This window comes from Crinia signifera, chromosome 7 (assembly GCF_055691185.1).
Source record: "Crinia signifera chromosome 7, ASM5569118v1, whole genome shotgun sequence".
NCBI lineage: Eukaryota > Metazoa > Chordata > Amphibia > Anura > Myobatrachidae > Crinia > Crinia signifera.
Genome location: NC_139223.1, coordinates 149,796,408 through 149,816,672, shown reverse-complemented (window position 1 = coordinate 149,816,672; position 20,265 = coordinate 149,796,408). Strand labels below are relative to the sequence as shown.

The 20,265-nt window shown below is 42.9% G+C and overlaps 1 protein-coding gene across 4 annotated transcripts in view; it reads left to right on the top strand.

Annotated features, from left to right (window-relative positions):
* Positions 1-20,265, top strand: part of SLC4A10 (solute carrier family 4 member 10) — a 293,099-nt gene that overhangs the window by 115,912 nt on the left and 156,922 nt on the right. For all 4 annotated transcript variants that reach the window (XM_083153947.1, XM_083153946.1, XM_083153949.1 and 1 more), the window contains exons 3-5: positions 7,893-8,045; positions 11,166-11,304; positions 12,658-12,818. In XM_083153947.1, coding sequence (XP_083010073.1) covers positions 7,893-8,045; positions 11,166-11,304; positions 12,658-12,818 — 453 coding nt within the window. The remainder of the gene's footprint in view (positions 1-7,892; positions 8,046-11,165; positions 11,305-12,657; positions 12,819-20,265) is intronic.

The following is a 20,265-nucleotide window of genomic DNA, read 5'->3' as shown; positions in this document are numbered from 1 at the left end:
CATTTTCTGAATGTGGTGGAAAAAACACAGGCATGCTCAGAAGTTTTGGAGGAGGATCTGTGACGTCAGAGATGACCGCTTCCAACCTGTCTCAGTTATAGATTAGTGGAAGCCTCAGATCTACTCACATTTGCACAGATGGCAAAATCTCACATTAGTGGTCAGCTCTGCAGCCCTATATACTATTGCTAGGTTTGTGTTAAGGATGCCGGCATTCACTGTACCGACACGGGCATCCTGACTACCGCTGGGAGACTGGTGCTGGAATCCGGACATCAATTGGAATGTCAACGACTGCCAGGATACCAAACGGTGAGTAACCGGGGCTGGTTACTCTGGGAATGCGAGTGGGGTTTAGATTTAGGCACTAGTTAGTGGACTTATTGTTAGACTCCATGGGGGAGGGGAAGTTTATGGTTAGGCTGGGGGGTGGGAGGGTTAGGCATTTAGAAAGTAAAGTTAGGTTTAGGCTGTGGGGCGGGAGGGTTACTGTCAGGCTGTGAGTGAGGGGAAGGTTATGGTTAGGCTGTGGGGTGGGAGAGTTAGGTACTTAGAAGGTGGAGTTGGTTTTAGGCACTAGCATGGAGAGTAACGGTAAGGCTGTGTGGGGGTGGGAAGGTTAGGTATACTTTCCTGACCTCTATCTGGATTCCCTCTTCCAGGATGGTGGCATTGGTATTCTTACTGCCATCATCAGGACCACTGGTCATCAGTATTACCAAGAGGATGGGAGTTTCCAGGCAACCACCACCCAATACGGTGTCATGTACAGAATAATTGACAATATTAAAGCTTGCAGAGATGCTGAAAGAATTAAATGAACGCTTCTACACCAGGAGAGACATAAACTACAATTTGTATATTATCAATGCCCCGACTCCGGCAACAGACACAACAAAGGAGGAAGCTTCCACCTTTCTATTAGGCTCCTATGCTCCGGAATGTGATGGCAGTCACTGTATTGCTAATGACAAATATTTCCTTGTATAAAGCAATCTGTTGAGGTATCAAAACCATTATGGTAAATTGCAGAAAATAATTTTGTTTATAGTAGCAGTAAAATGTTTTTAAAGTCGGCTCATCCACTGGCAGATCCTGCAGATAAATATTCTGCAAGAGACATCATTATAAGTCACTGCATTTTGTTTCATAATGGTCTTATGCTTGGGGGAATGTTGCAATCTAGAACAGAGAGTTCTGAATAATGTTCTATTCAGTAGCAAATGGATGTGACAGCATGGTTAGGTGAATTTTACATTAGGGTTTAGTTTATGAATATTTTCTGTATTTTTTCAATTTTATATCATAAACAATAAAAAAATGAAAATCTTGCTATCTATATACAATAGTGTAAAGGTGCATACATGCTGAGTGTAATCGCCTGTGCAATCGATTTTTGCGTGGGTGGACGGCTTGACATAGCATGACAGTATGGAAAGCCGTACACCCTGTTGCTCATCTGCTGGTTATACCAGCGATGATGCGGGAATGCGGATCAGTTTTCACCGTTCATTGCACGTCCCATACATACTGGGCGGCTTTTAAACTGAAAGCCGCTCAAACGACAAAACTGAGCTGTTTCCGTTCAAAATAACCCAGTGTGTATGGGCCTTAAGGGTGATTTTCATGAGTGACTTACTAGTGGCTTATCTTTAAGAAGCCGTTGCTTGAGCAGGGCACACCATATACCAAATTAAAGCTCTTGGTCCAGTGGTGGAAAAAGAGGCAGTGCAGCCAGTGGCCTGTCACAGTGCATGGGCTCACAGCTGCCAGCATTAAAATGACTCCCACTGACTCATTGTATGCCGCTGCCAGCAGTGCACTCCCCGCCAGTATCCCAGTCAAAGTAACCAGCCAATTGGTGCCTGGGCCCACCTACAGTTAACTTGGTCTCTTCCACATAAGGCCACTTAAAATAAATCCATCCATTTGAAAGTAGTGTATCCTCTGAAGTGATTTTACATCAGTCTGCTCTGCATGTCATGCAACATTTTTGAGAACTATTATAGGAAAAGCACCAAATGTTCACATTTTTGTCCTGCTGAAGCCTATTGCAATATCATAGAAGTAAATAAAGACAATAAAGACACCAAAGTTGCTGGAAAATGTCAGAATGCAGGAGGTTAATTGTAAATGATGTTATTTGTTGCAGATTTTGGGGCAGATGTATTAAGCCTGGAGACAGGGCTGCCATCAGATATTGTGGGGCCAGGGACTAACAAAATCCCTGACGCCCCCCTCCCTGCGGCGCCTTGTATGAAAAGGATACCTGCGGCCATCCTCTGGCATCTGGCATGCTGTCTGCACGCACTGTAAGCCGCGCAATGAAGTCACACCATGTGCAGCTTACAGTGCGGGTGCCCAGCATTCCTGCTGCCCGCAGCACTGCCTGTGTATGTCCCTGGGCAGCAGGAGGATCCTGCAGGGCCTGGGGACTGCTGTGTATGTGCAGCTGGCTGCGGAGGACCCGCGGCCCACCGCTGTGAAGTGGGGGACGGTGGCCAGCTGACCCGTAGGCAAGCGGCAGCTGCAGTGAATGGGGGTGCTGGCGACAATTATACCCGCAGCACCCCCCTGTCAGAGAGGCCATGCCTGGGACAATTATTCCCATAGCACCCCCCTGTCGGCGGCCCTGCCTGGAGAAGAGATAAACTGGTGTAAAATTAATATTATTAGTTGACAATGGGGCAGACGTATTAAGCCTGGAGAAGAGATAAACTGGTGATAAAGTGAAAGGAGATGAAGCACCAGCCAATGAACTGTTTGAAAATGACAGTTGGGAGTTGATTGGCTGGTGCTTTATCTCCTTTCACTTTATCTCCAGTTTATTTCTTCTCCAGGCTTAATACGTCTGCCCCATTGTCAACTAATAATATTAATTTTACACCTTGCTCCAGGTTTCGGTACTTGTTTCCTAGAACGGCCACAACGATTTAGATCGTTGTGGTCGTAAGATAAAAAATCGGATCGATCGCATCGCATGCGATTTGGTCGCATACGATGCGACCGATCCGATCGACCGATTTTTCACACGATTTTTTTTTTTTTCACCAGATTTGTTTAAATTGCCCCCCCAAATGTTAATAAGTGTGCTAGACCCCACGATAGACGTGAACCCGAAGCGTGGCGAGCGCAGCGAGCCCGCGAGGGGCGGCGGTGCGCGTCCTCCGACCTTTTCATTCCCCTACTATCCACTAGGGCGTGGAGTGAGAATATAATAGTGTGGCGAGCGCAGCGAGCCACCGAGCCCGAAGCGTGGCGAGCGCAGCGAGCCCCGCGAGGGGACGCGTCTAACTTCACAGGTATACGCGTCCCCTCGCGGGGCTCGCTGCGCTCGCCACGCTTCGGGCTCGGTGGCTCGCTGCGCTCGCCACACTATTATATTCTCACTCCACGCCCTAGTGGATAGTAGGGGAATGAAAAGGTCGGAGGACGCGCACCGCCGCCCCTCGCGGGCTCGCTGCGCTCGCCACGCTTCGGGTTCACGTCTATCGTGGGGTCATGGCGGGCACATAAAAAATGTGAAATGGGTCATATTGGCCCATTTCACCTTTTTTATCATTTTTCCCTATGTGAGATGGACTTAATCAAGTCCATCTCATCTTGTGCCATTATAATGGCACAAGACCGACCGATTTCAATATTAAAAGATTTTTTAACATTGAAGTCTATGGAAAAATCGGGTCAATCGGTCGGTCGCATCGCGGCCGATTTTAATTGGTCGCGACCGACCGATTGACCCAATTTCTGTCAATCAAATGGAAAAAATTGTAAAAAATCGGCCACATCGTGAGGATCGTGTCCCTTAATTAAGAGCCACGATCACTCACGATTGTGGCCGTTCTAGGAAACAAGTACCCAGGTTTCTCCTACCGTATGTTCCTATGCATTAAGAAAAAGTAAAATTTGGGCGAGTACAAAGTTACCCTGTTTGTGTTTGTTTAGTTTCAAGATTTGTAAAAACAACATTATTTTAAACTGAAGAATGCATTAATAGAATCTACAAAGATCACCATTTAAATTGTGTTTCCTTGTTAAACAACTTAATTTAACTTCATGCTGCACGCTATTTAATTCTTTCAAATTAAACGTATTTTTCTTTTTTTTTGTCCCTGAAGATGATGAATTTGTGTTTAAAAACTGTTTTAATCAGTGCAGTAAAACCTGCCGTGGTCAAAAGCTGCTTATGGTCCTGGTGTAGATATTAACTTAACAATACACTTTTGTTTTAGTGATCCCAGCAATTTGTTTCTTGATTAAAACTGTACTACTTTAATTACACGTTTTAATTTCTAGCAGTTATTGAAGGTGACATTGCACTTTAGATGAAACTACTTCTTTCTTATATTCACATACTGTATATCCCAATTGGTATCCCAATCATTTGCATGCACTGTTCATTTTAAGTAGAGTTAAATGGGATTTTCAGAACTGTTCTAAAGTTTATTCCCCTCGGTTTGTATCTGTGAAATGTGAATTTAACCTTATGTGCAGGGTGCAGTCTGAGAAGGAAGGGATGGGGGGGGTGGTGGTTACTAATTACCTGAGTCCAGGCTTGTCATAGAGGGGTGTGATCGACACCAAAAGTTACAGTGAAAAAACGACACCAGTAAATTGTCGACATGGAAAATCAATATGTGTACATGGACACTGTAAAAGTGTACCGCGTCCCCTCGCTGTGCTCGCCATGCTTCGCTAGAAAAAGTCGGTTGTCATGATATTGGCAAGTCGAACGAATGCATGTCTAACTTTTGTCAATGACTGAGGCATGTCCAAACTATGGCCCTCCAGCTGTTGTGAAACTACAAGTCCCATCATGCCTTGTCACAGTTTTGCTATTAGGGAATGCTAAAACTATGGCAAGGCATGCTGGGATGTGTAGTTTCACCACAGCTGGAGGGCCGCAGTTTGGACATGCCTGGTCTAACTAATACATGTCTAACTTTTGGTGTTGACCTATTGACTGACTAGACATTGTCAGCCATCTGGAACCCATTATAGAGGCATGGCGAGGGCCTGGAAATGTTTCTGTAATTGACAAATGTCCCCGTTTATAGCATGTGTGGCGCTGCATTGTACCTAGGCCCTATGGAATGGGCAGAGCATCGGGTTTACAAGTTTGCTGGATATTGGGGCAGTACGGATGGTGTAATGATTAGCATTACTGCCTCACAGCACTGAGGTCATGGGTTTGATTCCCACCATGGCCCTAACTGTGCGGAGTTTGTATATTCTCCACATATTTGCGTGGGTTTCCTCTGGGTATTCCAGTTTCCTCCCACAATACAAAAATATACTGGTAGGTAAGTTGGCTCTAGAATGTATATGTACGCGTGTACATGTGGTAGATAATACAGATTGTAAGCTCCACTGGAGTGTTCACATATTCTCTGTAAAGCGCTGCGTAACATGTGTGCACTATATAAGAAACTGTTAATTAATAAATAATAAAATATTAATTTCCCCGTTTGTTGGTCCTTTAATGGTATGATTGGTTTATCTTGGCTATTCGAAATGGCTACAAATGAACTGGTCCTTCTTTCACCCTACTACAAACAACCAACCTCGCTCTAAAATTAAAACGAATTTCATTCTCATGCAAAATTTTTGCATGGGCCACCTAGTTGTTTTAATTTATGAGTAAGACATTTTTGGACTAAGGATGCCATAAAAAAAATGCTGATACTCTAGGGCAGGGGTAGCCAACTCCAGTCTTCGAGAGCTACCAACAATTCACATTTTCCAGTCCACCCGGCAGGCGCTCAGGTGCACTCATTACTCACTGGTACATTTTAAAAGATCCACAGGTGGAGCTAAATACTTGTGTTTCTGTGAGGAGACCTGGAAAATGTTAATTGTTGGTAGCTCTTGAGGACTGGAGTTGGATACCCCTGCTCTAGGGTGCCTTGATTTAAGAAAATGTCAGAATAATAATACTGGGTACTCTTTACCTAGCACGGCGCCCATCGCGGGCATTGAATGCACTTAAAAATCGGGTGCGACGCGACCGACGTGATGCCCGCGATTTCCCATAGGGAACAATGTTAAATTTCTCAATTGACCCGATTTTTCTGTTCAATGCCTCAATTGACCCGATTTTTCCATAGGAAACAATGTTAAATGGCCCACAGAGGCCAAATAGGCACCCTAAAGTGTGAAATGGCCCCCACAATTGTTAACGCCACCCCACGATCAACGTGAACCCGAACCGTGGCGAGCGCAGCGAGCCCGGGAGGAGCGGCGGTACGCGTCCTACGACCTTTTCATACCCCCACTATCCACGTCGGCGTGGAGTTGAGAATAGAATAGTGTGGCGAGCGCAGCGAGCCACCGTGCCCGAAGCGTGGCGAGGGGACGCGGATACCTGTGAAGCCCGCGAAGGGACGCGTTTACCTGTGAAGGTATCCGCGTCCCCTCGCGGGGCTCGCTGCGCTCGCCACGCTTCGGGCTCGGTGGCTCGCTGCGCTTGCCACACTATTCTATTCTCAACTCCACGCCGACGTGGATAGTGGGGGTATGAAAAGGTCGTAGGACGCGTACCGCCGCCCCTCACGGGCTCGCTGCGCTCGCCACGCTTCGGGTTGACGTTGATCGTGGGGTGGCGTTAACAATTGTGGGGGCCATTTCACACTTCAAGGTGGCTATTTGGCCTCTGTGGGCCATTTAACATTGTTTCCTATGGAAAAATTGGGTCCATTGAGGCATTGAACAGTAAAATCGGGTCAATTGAGAAATTTAACATTGATCCCTATGGGAAATCGCGGGCATCGCGTCGCACCCGATTTTTAGTGCATTCAATGGCCGCGATGCCCGCGATTTTTTTACCTGCGATGCCCACGATCAAAATCGTGGGCGCCGTGCTAGGTAAAGAGTACCTAATACTGTACATTCATGTTTTCTATCTGCGAACCAGTGTAATCTGTAGACTTCTTTATAGTGAAGCAAATTTAATATTTGTTAGCTATATTGTATATGAGTTTTCTAAATGTGTAAATACAGCTAATATAAATATATTTGTGATGTCCTATAGGGTGTAGCATGGATAAGGTAGGGAGGGGAAAGAGGGCCCTTCTTCAGTCCTAGGCCCACAATATGTCATGGCAGCCCTGACTGCGGTCACAGTTCTAGGTACTCTACAACTTCAGAACCTGAGACAGCCCTTGCTTCCTTCAGCCAGCTAGTGCAAGATGGGTCCACAAAACTGGCCATCTTGCCCCATAAACATAAGTAAGAATCTCAAATGAAGAAGCATGGTAAAGATTGAGTCTTAAGCCATTATTGACCTCCTTTGACTTTAGGTAGTGTACAGTATATATTATTTGTATTATTGTAGATATGTGAGAGATCACAGTGTTCTGCATAGCGTAGTTACAATGTTCCCGTTGATTTCATAAAATTGTGGTTTTAATTGAAAAGAACTAGAACGAGAACATACTGCACCTGTAGTCCCACACTTTTGATAATTCTAACATCTGTCATCTTGCGAATTTCCACATACATTAGAAACCTATAACTGAAATCATCACTTGTTATATGGTTGTCAGAATTCTGATCATTGTACTGCACCTGGTGGAGATGCAGTAGTAAATAGATTAGTTTTCTTGTAGATGTCAGCAAAGTGCTAGGAAATTCACATATCATCACTTAATTTAGACCAATTAATAAACTTCACTTTCCTGCTGACAGAGGCATAACACATTTTATGTCTGGGGAAAAATAATTCCAATTTTGTTATGAAGCTGTTCAAAAAAGATTTAAATATTGAGTGAAATTGAAGTAAAGTATTTGACAGGCTAACATAGTTTGTGAAAATTAAATATGGATGTTATTATACGTAATAATCAGTATCACTGGCTTCCAGAGAGAACTCATATATTTGATCATTTTTACAGGCCATCGAACATTGTTTATTGGAGTTCACGTGCCTCTTGGGGGTAGAAAAAGTCATCGACGTCACAGTCACCGACATCGTGGACACAAACACCGAAAAAGAGATAGGGAACGGGACTCGGGTTTAGAAGATGGACGAGAATCTCCTACATATGGTAAGGTATAGTCATGTATTTTCTTTGTTTGTCTTTTTAAAGGAGGCCACTAAATATTTGTACATTATACCTCCCAATTCGGATCATTATGTTAGGTACTACAACTGAATGAAATAATTCATGTTACAAGATAGAAGACAACTATGTGATCTTGGCTGTAGGAGGAATCAGAACTGGCTTCCATATCAGATTGCGGTTCACAGGGTGGCAGTTGGTGGAGCTCCCCTATTTGAATTTTGGACTGTGCTGCAGCAACTCTGTAACTGCTACTGGCATGAAAGACCAGAAACAGAGCATATTGTCCCTTCTTGAATGGGTCATGTTAGGAGGTATGAGAATCATTTTACCACATTGGGATACCCTATTCAATGATTTTTCTTTTTTTGAGGGGAGTTTCCCAATTCAATAGAGTTTATTTGCATTGTAAATTTATTACCAACTTCCCAACATAAGGATCAATAAGAACTCAAAAGTGTTATCAAACCATCACATGGCACTGGCTACATTATGGGCTTCTCTACTGTATTTACCCTAATGTTGCAACTGCTGCCACACTTTGAATGCAGCCATTTTATGTGTGGCGTGATGCAACACAGTTTGAGTTCACCAGAAGTACGGGATTCTGGACAAACTCTGACTATTTTTTTTTAAGTGGCAATCATCTACAAAGCATGGCTTTGCTAATGAATGCTGCTCATCTGGACCTCTGGCAATCTCTGCTGTATTACTTTCCGCCGCATAGATTTTATGCTTTTGCATTATCAAAAAATTGTGTTTATTTACAATATTAATGACTAATTATCCTATGTAGGCCTAACTAGTCTTAAATTGTCACATTTATGAGCCCAAAATGACCACTGATCCTAACCAACATTTGTTGGTGAATAAAGAAAGAAGGGGGATAGAACCACAGGCACAACCAAAGCTGCTGTACAGGGAGTGTGTATGTCTCCCGATTGTTTAGTGTACAAAGCAAAAAGGGGGGAGTACAGCGCTAGGTTTAACTGAAAGAAATATACACTACCACATGTACATAAGTATATAGCATTTATTATACAAAGAAATAAATGAGAGCTCTCATAAAAACATATATAATAATAAAACAATGAATAAAAGCAATCAAAGTTGGTGAATGTATGATAAATGATGGTGGGGTCTAAGCTTTGGAGAGTAATAAAGTGAATGGAGAAAAAGTCCCAGCCAATCTGCTCCACTGCATTACTTTCAGCCCGCTGTTTTAAAATATATACAGTACCTCTGATTATGTCATCTGAGATCTTGGCTTTATAACTATAACCATTTGAACAGCTATATTGGGGTCTATTCAATGATTTTTGTGAGCTGTGGCAGTGAGTATTCAACTGTCCCTCCCTGCACACGCCGTTTCCCTGTCGCTAGGTTTTTGTAACAACGGGAAAACGGCATGTGTGGCTGCTAAAACAGCTAGGCTCGTGGCTAAATGCAGCGGGCTCCCTGCATTTGCTGTAATCCTTGCTGTTTGGGGGAATCCTCGCAATCCTCTGACAGCGAGGATTCCTCCGTAACGTAGAATAGGGTGAGCGGTCGGCGCGGTGGTTAAACGGTGAGGGACACTTGTTATCGGCGATCCCCACCATTTAACCCCATCGCCGGCCGCATTGAATATGGCACATTGTCTTTGTCACTTAATTATCTTTGATGAATAATGATTTAAAAAATATGTAATAGTAAAATAGAAATAAGTACCTTACAGGCTAACTCATTTCCAGGTGATTTTACATCATGTAACATCATGTGAAGTACAGGTGATGCAAGATTAAATATACAATGTTGGTGTGATGATGGGTGTCATGATCGGCAATCAGATACCACTCTAAAGCCATATTACATGCATACAGTATCGTCAACAACATTTATTGGTCTCCATAGTTCTGATGCAGAGTTTGTAGTAAATTGTGTACTATGTACTCAATAATAAATTACTGTACGTTACTGAAAAGAAAAGTGGATGGAAAATGAATGTAGTATTCTACACACCTTGGCAAGCATATGCTTCTGCATGGGTGGCATATGTGTCTGGTTTTCTCCAAATCATCCTCATTAGTGTCTATATACAAATGTAGCCACTGTCATCATGGTCTCCATTGTACCATGGGTGCGGCATGTATCCCGTGTTGCGCACGCCCATTAGGAAATCATTAGCCCGCAGCCCGGCATGCTGAGTTGTGGTTGTAACTAAGCACAATTAACGTGCATGCGCAACTGCTTTACAGCCACCATGAGAGTGGCTACATCTAGATGCACTGGTTGCATTTGTGCTGGCCCACATTGCCTACAATTTCGTTGACACTCATTGAAATCAGCCTATGAGAATGCCTCTTCCTACCTTCGTTCAGTCTTTACAGTCATCTGTTTCTACGAATACATAGCCGCATGTATAGAGTATGGGCAGAGTGACTTTATGCAAAATACACAATGCAAATGGAGATTCCTTTTGTTCTGGATCAGCCACTTATTATTTGCTTTTCCTTTTTCTATCATTCCCTGTTGATATTATTGGTAATGACATTAATGGCCATAATTATCGCGCATGGAAAAATGTTTTTCTTACCTCAAATATATATATTAATTGACAACAAATAACGTTAAATTGTGGTTTATTTAAACCTTCTTTTCATTACTTCAGTGTAATTTCAGTGCTTTGTACTAGCTTAGATGATGCTTGTTATCATGGTAACCCTAATTATAGTTATTATGCAATGGTTCCTACTAAATGTTGCCCATTAATGAGTTTTATGCTGTCCAAGGTGCTGGCTTCTAACAATGCTTTGTATATTTATGTATGGGTTCTCTTATCTGGAATGTCTGGGACTGGACGTGTACCATACAGCAACTTATATTAAAAGACATTTAACCCTTATTTACTCTTTTGTGTCATTATAAGTGTAATGTATTTGTGGTTTGTTGGCTATTATATTCCAAAGTGTGGTAAATTCTGTCTATATACAGTATGTATATAAAGTATGTGCTGCTTGATAAAAACTGTCTTTTATCAGAAACAAGCCCTGCAACCTACATTGCAAACGTATGAAGTTTAACATTTTTAATTTGATGATAACGTGTGGTTACTTTTGCCTATAGACACGCCATCCCAAAGGGTCCAGTTTATCCTTGGAACAGAAGATGATGATGAAGAACACATTCCTCATGATTTATTCACAGAGCTGGATGAAATTTGCCTCCGTGAAGGGGATGATGCTGAATGGCGAGAAATGGCTAGGTCAGTCCAACATTTTCAAATTGTCGTTTCAATATACAGATGGCGCGCCTCTCAGCCAGTGTTGGGGCTCGCCAGAATGCCCCCCGCTGGTGAGGGGGCTCTCCATCTGACTGGGATGCACGCGCGTCCCAGTTGCCGCGTGGGCTGGGACGTGAACCAGCGGCGGGGGAGCTCTGGTTGAAGGGGATGCGTGTGCGTCTCATGTGCGCGCATCCACTTTAGACAGCATGGTGGGGGCTGGCGGTTGGTGATCCGACCGCCAGCCCCTGCAAAGATAAAAGGCCCTCCATCTGTTTCTGAGTTATTTTGTTTCTGTGCAGCAAAAATATTGATATATTTAAAATTATTTTTACACTGCAATATAGATCTTCTTTGTAGTAAAACCCCACCCAAGTCTAATTCTCTCTGCACCCCCACCCCCCACCCCCCTGCAGTGCACATGTTTTTGTCCAGTTGAGAAGGAATTTGCCTTTATGAGTGAACCAGAATAAAGGCCTATGAATGTAACAGAAGTTCTGGCCTGTAACTAAGCATACACATATTCTAATATAACAAGGCAAAGATGAATTTTTTTTGTTGTTGTTGAAGATTCTAACTTATAGATCTGATTTGGCACATTATATGGATTTGTGTAATAAAAAAAAATTGTTATTGTTTATTTTTATTTGTTGGTTTATGTTGCTAAACCTCCACCATTTAGGCAATATATAAATCGGCCTTGAAGTATAAAAGTGCAAGCGACAATGTTATAATACAGATAGATAGTTGTCTGCGCCCAAAATAGGCTAAATTATTTAAACGTCTTTGATTAACTAAACAAACTATGTTGAATAAATAATAAAACTATTCTTAATCTTATTAAGGGACAATTAAACCCAAAAATAAAAAAGACTGCTATTTTTATTTTTTTTGTATTGTACTATATTGTTTTTTTCTTTCTTGCTTGTTTGCTTAGGGGAGTATTCAATGTTTGATTCCGACTGTCGGAAAGTTCACTACAGTTGGAATCATGGACAATCCGACGTCAATTCGACCATCGGTATCTAATGTTCTGACTGTCGTAAGCAGTCAAAATCCACGTCTATTTGGTCGAATACGACCACGGATTTGACAAATCAGTGCCCATTTTTTTAACCATACAGATTTGACTTTTTAGAAAATTGAATCAGCCAGGCTTCAATGTGATTGGAAATGGCCGCATTGATAATTCCGATGATTCCGACTGTCGGAAATATCCGTACACATTGCATGACCCCCCTTAGGATCAATAAAGTTTTTACACCGAAATAAACAAGAATGGTGGAATTTTAGCAGGGATTTCTTGCGTGTTTAATTAAGACTTCTGTGATTTAGATGGCTGAAATTTGAAGAAGACGTTGAAGACGGTGGCGAGAGGTGGAGCAAGCCCTATGTGGCCACATTGTCACTTCATAGCCTTTTTGAGCTGAGAAGTTGTATTCTGCATGGTACAGTGCTGCTGGATATGCGGGCCAACACATTAGAAGAAATTGCAGGTATTGTACACGGCGGTAATTGATACCTGTTGAATGTTTCTCGTGCTTCGGCAGTGTAGTATATCAACATTTCTTTTTTTAAATTAATTAGTGATCTACAGACCTTACTGATTATTATGTGTATTAGCAAGTCCTCTGCAAAAGCATTCACTTCTGAAAATACCATTTCTATGTTAATTGTCTCCTAAGAAATGCATGTTCTTATAAAAATAGCACTTCACATTATCATATTGTTACTATGAAGGAGATAAAATATGCGGCTCACTGGTCTTATGTTTTTCAGTACGTGTGACCCAGCTGACAGCATGATGCTATTTACTGTAACAATATATTGCATGGACAGTATACAGGACTATATGATGGCACGGGGTGTTGTTACAACTTGCATGCACCTGTATGCTGTTGTTCATTGCATCTTCCCAGTTAATATGCAGCACATCAGATGAGAGGATGCAATGCACAGCTGCAATCGGGCATACACACTATATGATGCATACAATATATTATTGCAATCTGTGTTTTTACAGTATATTTTATACTGAGCCCCCACCTTTAGGCTGTCTGTATTTTCTCCAATGCTAAATTTGCAAAACCCTACTGTAATAGTCTCCTGTGTCTCGCTGTCTTAAGGCGCCTACACACGAGGCGATTTCAGGGCATTTTATAAGGGATCTAATTAGATCGTGTTGAAGATGCCCCTACATTGATCTGTATGTAGGGGCGATAGCGATGCAGCCCCGCGTGTCGCTATTGCCCAGCGATTAATATCCAGCATGCTGGATATTAATCAGTCAGGGCCAGTGTTATCACCGGAGAACACTGGCCTTGACAAATCGCTCAGCACACAGCGCTGTGTGCTGAGCGATCTTGCTCAGTGTTCTGAGTGATCTAGCATCTCTCAGAACGCTCAGCAAATCTCCCTGTGTGTAGACCCCTTTACTACAGCAAATAAAGTATTGATTAATGATCTGTTTAATGGTGTTCACATAAGTGACTGCTCTAGTTAGTTACATACTGTATCATGTCATGATAATTTCAATCTACATGTAAAAGACTACAATTATATGAGTGATGAGATGTATTTATTTAAGAAATAATTAGTAGAAGAAGATCTATTACTGAACTGAACTATTGCTTGTGTTTTTTTATGATGAGAATTTAAAATGCGACTATACTTTTAATACTAGATTCTATATAAGATGCAATCTAAATAAAAGGTACTTGTTTCCTAGAACGGCCACAATCGGGAGTGATCGTGTACCTTAACTTAAGGTACACGATTAACGCGATGGACCTAATTTCCTTTGAAATCAGGTCCATTTTGCCGGCAAAGGCAAAATCGCGTTGATCGCGTCGGTCGCGTGCATTAACATGGCACGCGACGCGACCGACGCGATGGACCCGATTTTGCCATAGGGTTCAATGTTTAAATATTTTTAACATTGTAATCGCGTTCATCGCGTCGGTCTTGTGCCATTATAATGGCACAAGATGCGATGGACGCGATTAAGCACATTTTACATAGCTAACAATGGGAAATGGGCCAATATGGCCCATTTCTCATTGCATATGCCCCCGTCATGCCTAAAAAATTAATGCCCCCCCCCATTGTGAGCGGCACCCCATGATTGACGCCAACCCGAAGCGTGGCGAGCATAGCGAGCCCGCGAGGGGCGGCGGTACGCGTCCTCCGACCTTTCATACCCCTACTATCCACGTCGGCGTGGAGTTGAGAATATAAAGTGTGGCGAGCGCAGCGAGCCACCGAGCACGAAGCGTGGCGAGCGGACGCGTATACCTGTGAAGTAATACGCGTCCCCTCGCAGGGCTCGCTGCGCTCGCCACGCTTCGGGCTCGGTGGCTCGCTGCGCTCGCCACACTTTATATTCTCAACTCCACGCCGACGTGGATAGTAGGGGTATGAAAAGGTCGGAGGATGCATACCGCCGCCCCTCGCGGGCTCGCTACGCTCGCCACGCTTCGGGTTGGCGTCAATCGTGGGGTGCCGTTCACAATGGGGCCATTTGAGCCATCAGGGGGGTTAAAATTGGGGTCTGGGGACCCTATTCACATTTGATTCAATGTAAAAATCGGGTCCATTGCGTTGGTCGCATCGCATGCAATTTGGTCACATGCGATGCGATCGACGCGATTTTTCCGACCCGATCAAAATTAGTGTGGCCGTTCTAGGAAACAAGTACCAAATAAAATTTCCACCTTAACAAAAGTTATAACATGATACAAGACGTTTCACCTGATAGTATGTTACTGGGATTGAGTAGGTTTTGGTCGGTTAGTGGTGGCTTAATGGTCTTGTTAATGTCTTAGTAAGAAAAACACTATAAAATCTACTGCGAACAGCAAAGTGACCAGACCCTTTAATAGGGCCACATGATACCCTTCATAAGCACATATTAAAATTAGTTAGGAATAGGTCTATCAGACCTCCGTATATATACCCCCCATATTCTACAAGGTCCCCGACATCTGTCACAGGTTGACCACATTGGATCTAGAGGTATTAGTAATATCCAGGGTAACAACTGTAACAATGGCTTACTCATTACTTGTTGCCAAAGTCAAAGAACGGGACTCATATCTAATTATTAAAAAGTGCAGTTGGGTATTTTGTTTTGATTTTAGTGTGAGGAATTGCAATAAAAGCACAGTTGGTGCCAGATTAATGGGCCCTACACACATAGTGATGTGTGCAGGGCGACCTAGCTATGCTAGGTCGGGCTGTGCTGCGCCGCTATCGCATAGCACACACAGCTGACAGCCCACACACAGAGTGAGCTGTCAGCTCTGTGTGCTAAGCGAGCAGACAGCGCCAGTGTTCTCCGGTGGGAGAACCCTGCCGATGCTGAGATTGATGGACACTGTCCATCAATCTCGGCCAGCGATAAAGACGCGCGGGGACGTGCACTGCTGCTGATATAGCCCCCACACATACACCGATGTGAGGGCATTTGCTATGCGACTTTGCCAAACTAAGCAGGCCCATACACACTTGAAGATTTTCATTTCAAAAGACTTTGCCAAAATCTTTGATAGATATATCTGTCACCAAAGTAGTGCGTACACACTGATCTATTTTCCCAAAAGAGCAAGAGATGTTCAGGAGGTGAAAGACTTTGCTGAAAATCTTTCATGTAAAAGGCTATTTACATAATGGGCTGGGTTTGATTTCCAAGGGTGGGAGAAGGGGCCATATTATTCTGTGCATTTCAGTTTTTGGGTCCTGATTCAGAATTGATCGCTGGGCGGAGTATATTCGGAGAAATGCGATTTTGCATGCGATATCAAATGCAATTTAATACCTCTTTATTTCCCGACTATCCACTACGGCGGATAGTGGGGATATGAACAGGTATTAAATCGCATGCGATTTAGTGGCGCCGTGAAACTACACAAGTACCTGCCGGTCTATTGGATTATGTGTGTACGCAGCACGGGCTGAAAGATTAGCCACTTTCAGCCCGCGTGCCGCCCCGCCGTCTCCCCCTGCTCCCTCCCCCCTCCCCCAGCATGCACCTAAATTCCGGCTACAGTACCCCTCCGAATGGCCACAATTTCGTCAGGCTGCTGGGCACCCCTCCTAATGCCCGCAGGTCCTTCCTGCCACACGCCCACCTGACATGTCTGCCTGGATGCCCCCTCATATGTTAAAAAAAAAAGCAGTTGTTAAAACGTTTATAAAATGAGACCACTGCCACCAATGTGAGATTGCCCACAAGTGTATTTATATTATATATATATATATATATAGATATATAGATATATATATCTATATATATATATATATATATATTTATTATCTATAAATATAATATATATCTATATCTATATATATATATATATATAGATATATATATATATAGATATATAGATACAATAGCGAGGGATTGGCACTCTGGATGACAAAGACAAGGTCAATTGCCGCGGTGCCTTCCACAGGAATAGTATAGAGTAGAGTTTCTCCTAGCACTTGGGCCAATTCTGGCTTGTGTGGTGGGAAAAAAAGAGGCAGCACTCTGCGGACTTTGTCAAACACGTTAAAAGTGTATTAAAGCATCAAACGGACAACGTTTCAAAACCCGAAGGTTTTTTCCTCAGGTCCACAGAAAGCAATAACAGGTTGACAAAACATTTTCTTACCTCCCAAAGGAGACTTTTAAGGATGCAGTGAACAGCGTGTTACCCGGCCTCGGTGACGGACATGCGAACTTCCGGTTCTCACGTCATTCGGCACACCCCCATAAGGAGGAGTGGTATCTGTCATCATACCATGTACGTATACCGTTGCCGGGATACGCTGAAAACAATCAAAAAAGTGCAAGTGAAAACACGTCATAAACAAATTTCATACAACTGTGCATACAAAACGACTAAAGCAATCCAAAAAGTGACAGAGTCAGACTTGAACAAAGAGTATGTCAAGATAATAGAGTGCAGCGGGTGTCGCCCGCCGATCGGCTACAAAGCGTGTGTCAGTGCCCATATATGTGATAAGGCAATAAATATCACTGAACTCATACATAAACGTATGTGTGTATAAAATATTGTGAAGAATCGGGGGGGATTTAAAATTACGAAGACATCTCCCAGGAGCGGGGTAGACTAATTGCAATATATTAGTATGTTGGTTACCGCTGTGTCAAAAAAAACTTTGACGATCTTATAATGGTATACCCTATTAGGATTAATTTTAAGGACCATGTAAGTCCCGTTCATATGGCAATGCCTAACGTAAATCTAAAAAAGAGAATATCGATACTCTTAAGGGGAGAAGGCATCGGTAATTTAGACAGCATAACTAAGTTTTAGTATGATTATATGTGCTCGCCTTAGGTGGTTAGTCACACCAAGTGTACTTTGTGTATCATATAGCATATATTATATATTATACGAATTATGCATTACGTCAAGGCTATCAACAACGATGATTAAATCAAGGTATGCACGTTGCTACGATGTTATGGTCATACATTAAGGGGTATATGGAAAAATCAAGTCCCGTATTTGATATTTACAGGAAAATGTTCCATGAGAACTTCTCGTTCAGGCCATTTGGGGATACTGTATTCAGTGTGTGAATCCATCGGGATTCGCACTGTGATAATTTACGTTGTCGGTCCCCTCCTCTTGCTAGTGGGGGGACGTGATCGATAATTTTGCAACGCAAACTTGCCAGAGAGTGGCCATGTAGTTTGAAATGTTTAGCGACGGGCTGTTCGGGTCCCTTGAGTTCTTTGTTGTCCAGAGTGGCACGTATGGCCGATCTGTGAAGGCCCATTCTAGTTCTTAGGTCCCGGATGGTTTGTCCGACATACATCAGTCCACACGGACAAATAATGACATACACAATGTATGTCATAGAACAAGTCAAAGTGTATCTAATTTTGTGTTGATATCCCGTGTGGGGATTCTTGATATATGGGCCGGACTCCATGAAGCTGCAGGTTGTGCAAGATGGACATTTTACACTACCACGGATATTTGTTGGTAAGAATGTTTCTTTTGTGATGGGACTTAGGTTGGTTTTGACAAGTATGTCACGTATACTTCTCCCCCGTTTATATGCGGGCATTAATTGTTTAGTTTTTAGGCAGGGTAACTCCTGGTCTGAAGTCACCATTGGCCAAAGATGTTTGATTGCGGGAGAGAGGCGTTCGCAGCGGGGAGTGTATTGTGTGACAAAAGGAATCTTATGGTCGACATTCGGTCGTGTAGACCCTTTCAGCAGATCAGAGCGTACCAGTTTTAGTACCTCACTCTTAGTAGATTTTAATGTTCTATACGAGTATCCACGATTTACGAATTTTTCTATCATCCCATCGAGTGTGGTAGACAACACCTCTTTGTCGCTGGATGATATGCGTGCTGCGCGCAGCATCTGGGATTTGGGTAGACCCTGTTTCAAAGCAGGAGGATGACAGCTAGAACTAAGGAGAAAGGTGTTTCTGTCAGTGGTTTTTTGATAAACCGAAGTTTGTATTTTATTGGTGGGGTCAATTGTGATCAAGACATCCAGATAATTGATAGATTTTTCATCCATGCTGGACGTAAATTTGATGGGTAATTGTTGGCTATTGATCTGGTTGATACACTCTTGTAGTGCATCCTGACTCCTACGCCAAAAGATTAACAAATCGTCAATGTAACGTGTGTACATGACAATATTGGTGGAAATAGTTGGATTGTCCAAAAACAGAATTCTCTCCTGTTCAAACATATATATGTTTGCGATGGAAGGAGCTACCGGCGAACCCATCGCACACCCCGTGGTCTGAATGAAGAACTTGCCATGGTGAATGAAGTAGTTGTGAGATAAAGTAAATTGTAGCAACTGTAGAAATAATGAAATGGGGATGCTGTTAAACTTCTTTCGTAGCAAAAAGGTTTGGACGGCTGCCAGGGCCGCAGCGTGTGGAATAACGGAATATAAATTTTTGACGTCCAGTGTGCATAAAACGATGTTGTCGGGTAACGCTGGAAGAGCATCCAATTTATTCAGCAGGTGTGTAGTGTCCTTCAAGAAAGTAGGTTCTTGTACAATTAAAGGTTGCAGGAATGAGTCCAACCATTGCGAGATCTCGCAATGGTTGGACTCATTCCTGCAACCTTTAATTGTACAAGAACCTACTTTCTTGAAGGACACTACACACCTGCTGTATAAATTGGATGCTCTTCCAGCGTTACCCGACAACATCGTTTTATGCACACTGGACGTCAAAAATTTATATTCCGTTATTCCACACGCTGCGGCCCTGGCAGCCGTCCAAACCTTTTTGCTACGAAAGAAGTTTAACAGCATCCCCATTTCATTATTTCTACAGTTGCTACAATTTACTTTATCTCACAACTACTTCATTCACCATGGCAAGTTCTTCATTCAGACCACGGGGTGTGCGATGGGTTCGCCGGTAGCTCCTTCCATCGCAAACATATATATGTTTGAACAGGAGAGAATTCTGTTTTTGGACAATCCAACTATTTCCACCAATATTGTCATGTACACACGTTACATTGACGATTTGTTAATCTTTTGGCGTGGGAGTCAGGATGCACTACAAGAGTGTATCAACCAGATCAATAGCCAACAATTACCCATCAAATTTACGTCCAGCATGGATGAAAAATCGATCAATTATCTGGATGTCTTGATCACAATTGACCCCACCAATAAAATACAAACTTCGGTTTATCAAAAAACCACTGACAGAAACACCTTTCTCCTTAGTTCTAGCTGTCATCCTCCTGCTTTGAAACAGGGTCTACCCAAATCCCAGATGCTGCGCGCAGCACGCATATCATCCAGCGACAAAGAGGTGTTGTCTACCACACTCGATGGGATGATAGAAAAATTCGTAAATCGTGGATACTCGTATAGAACATTAAAATCTACTAAGAGTGAGGTACTAAAACTGGTACGCTCTGATCTGCT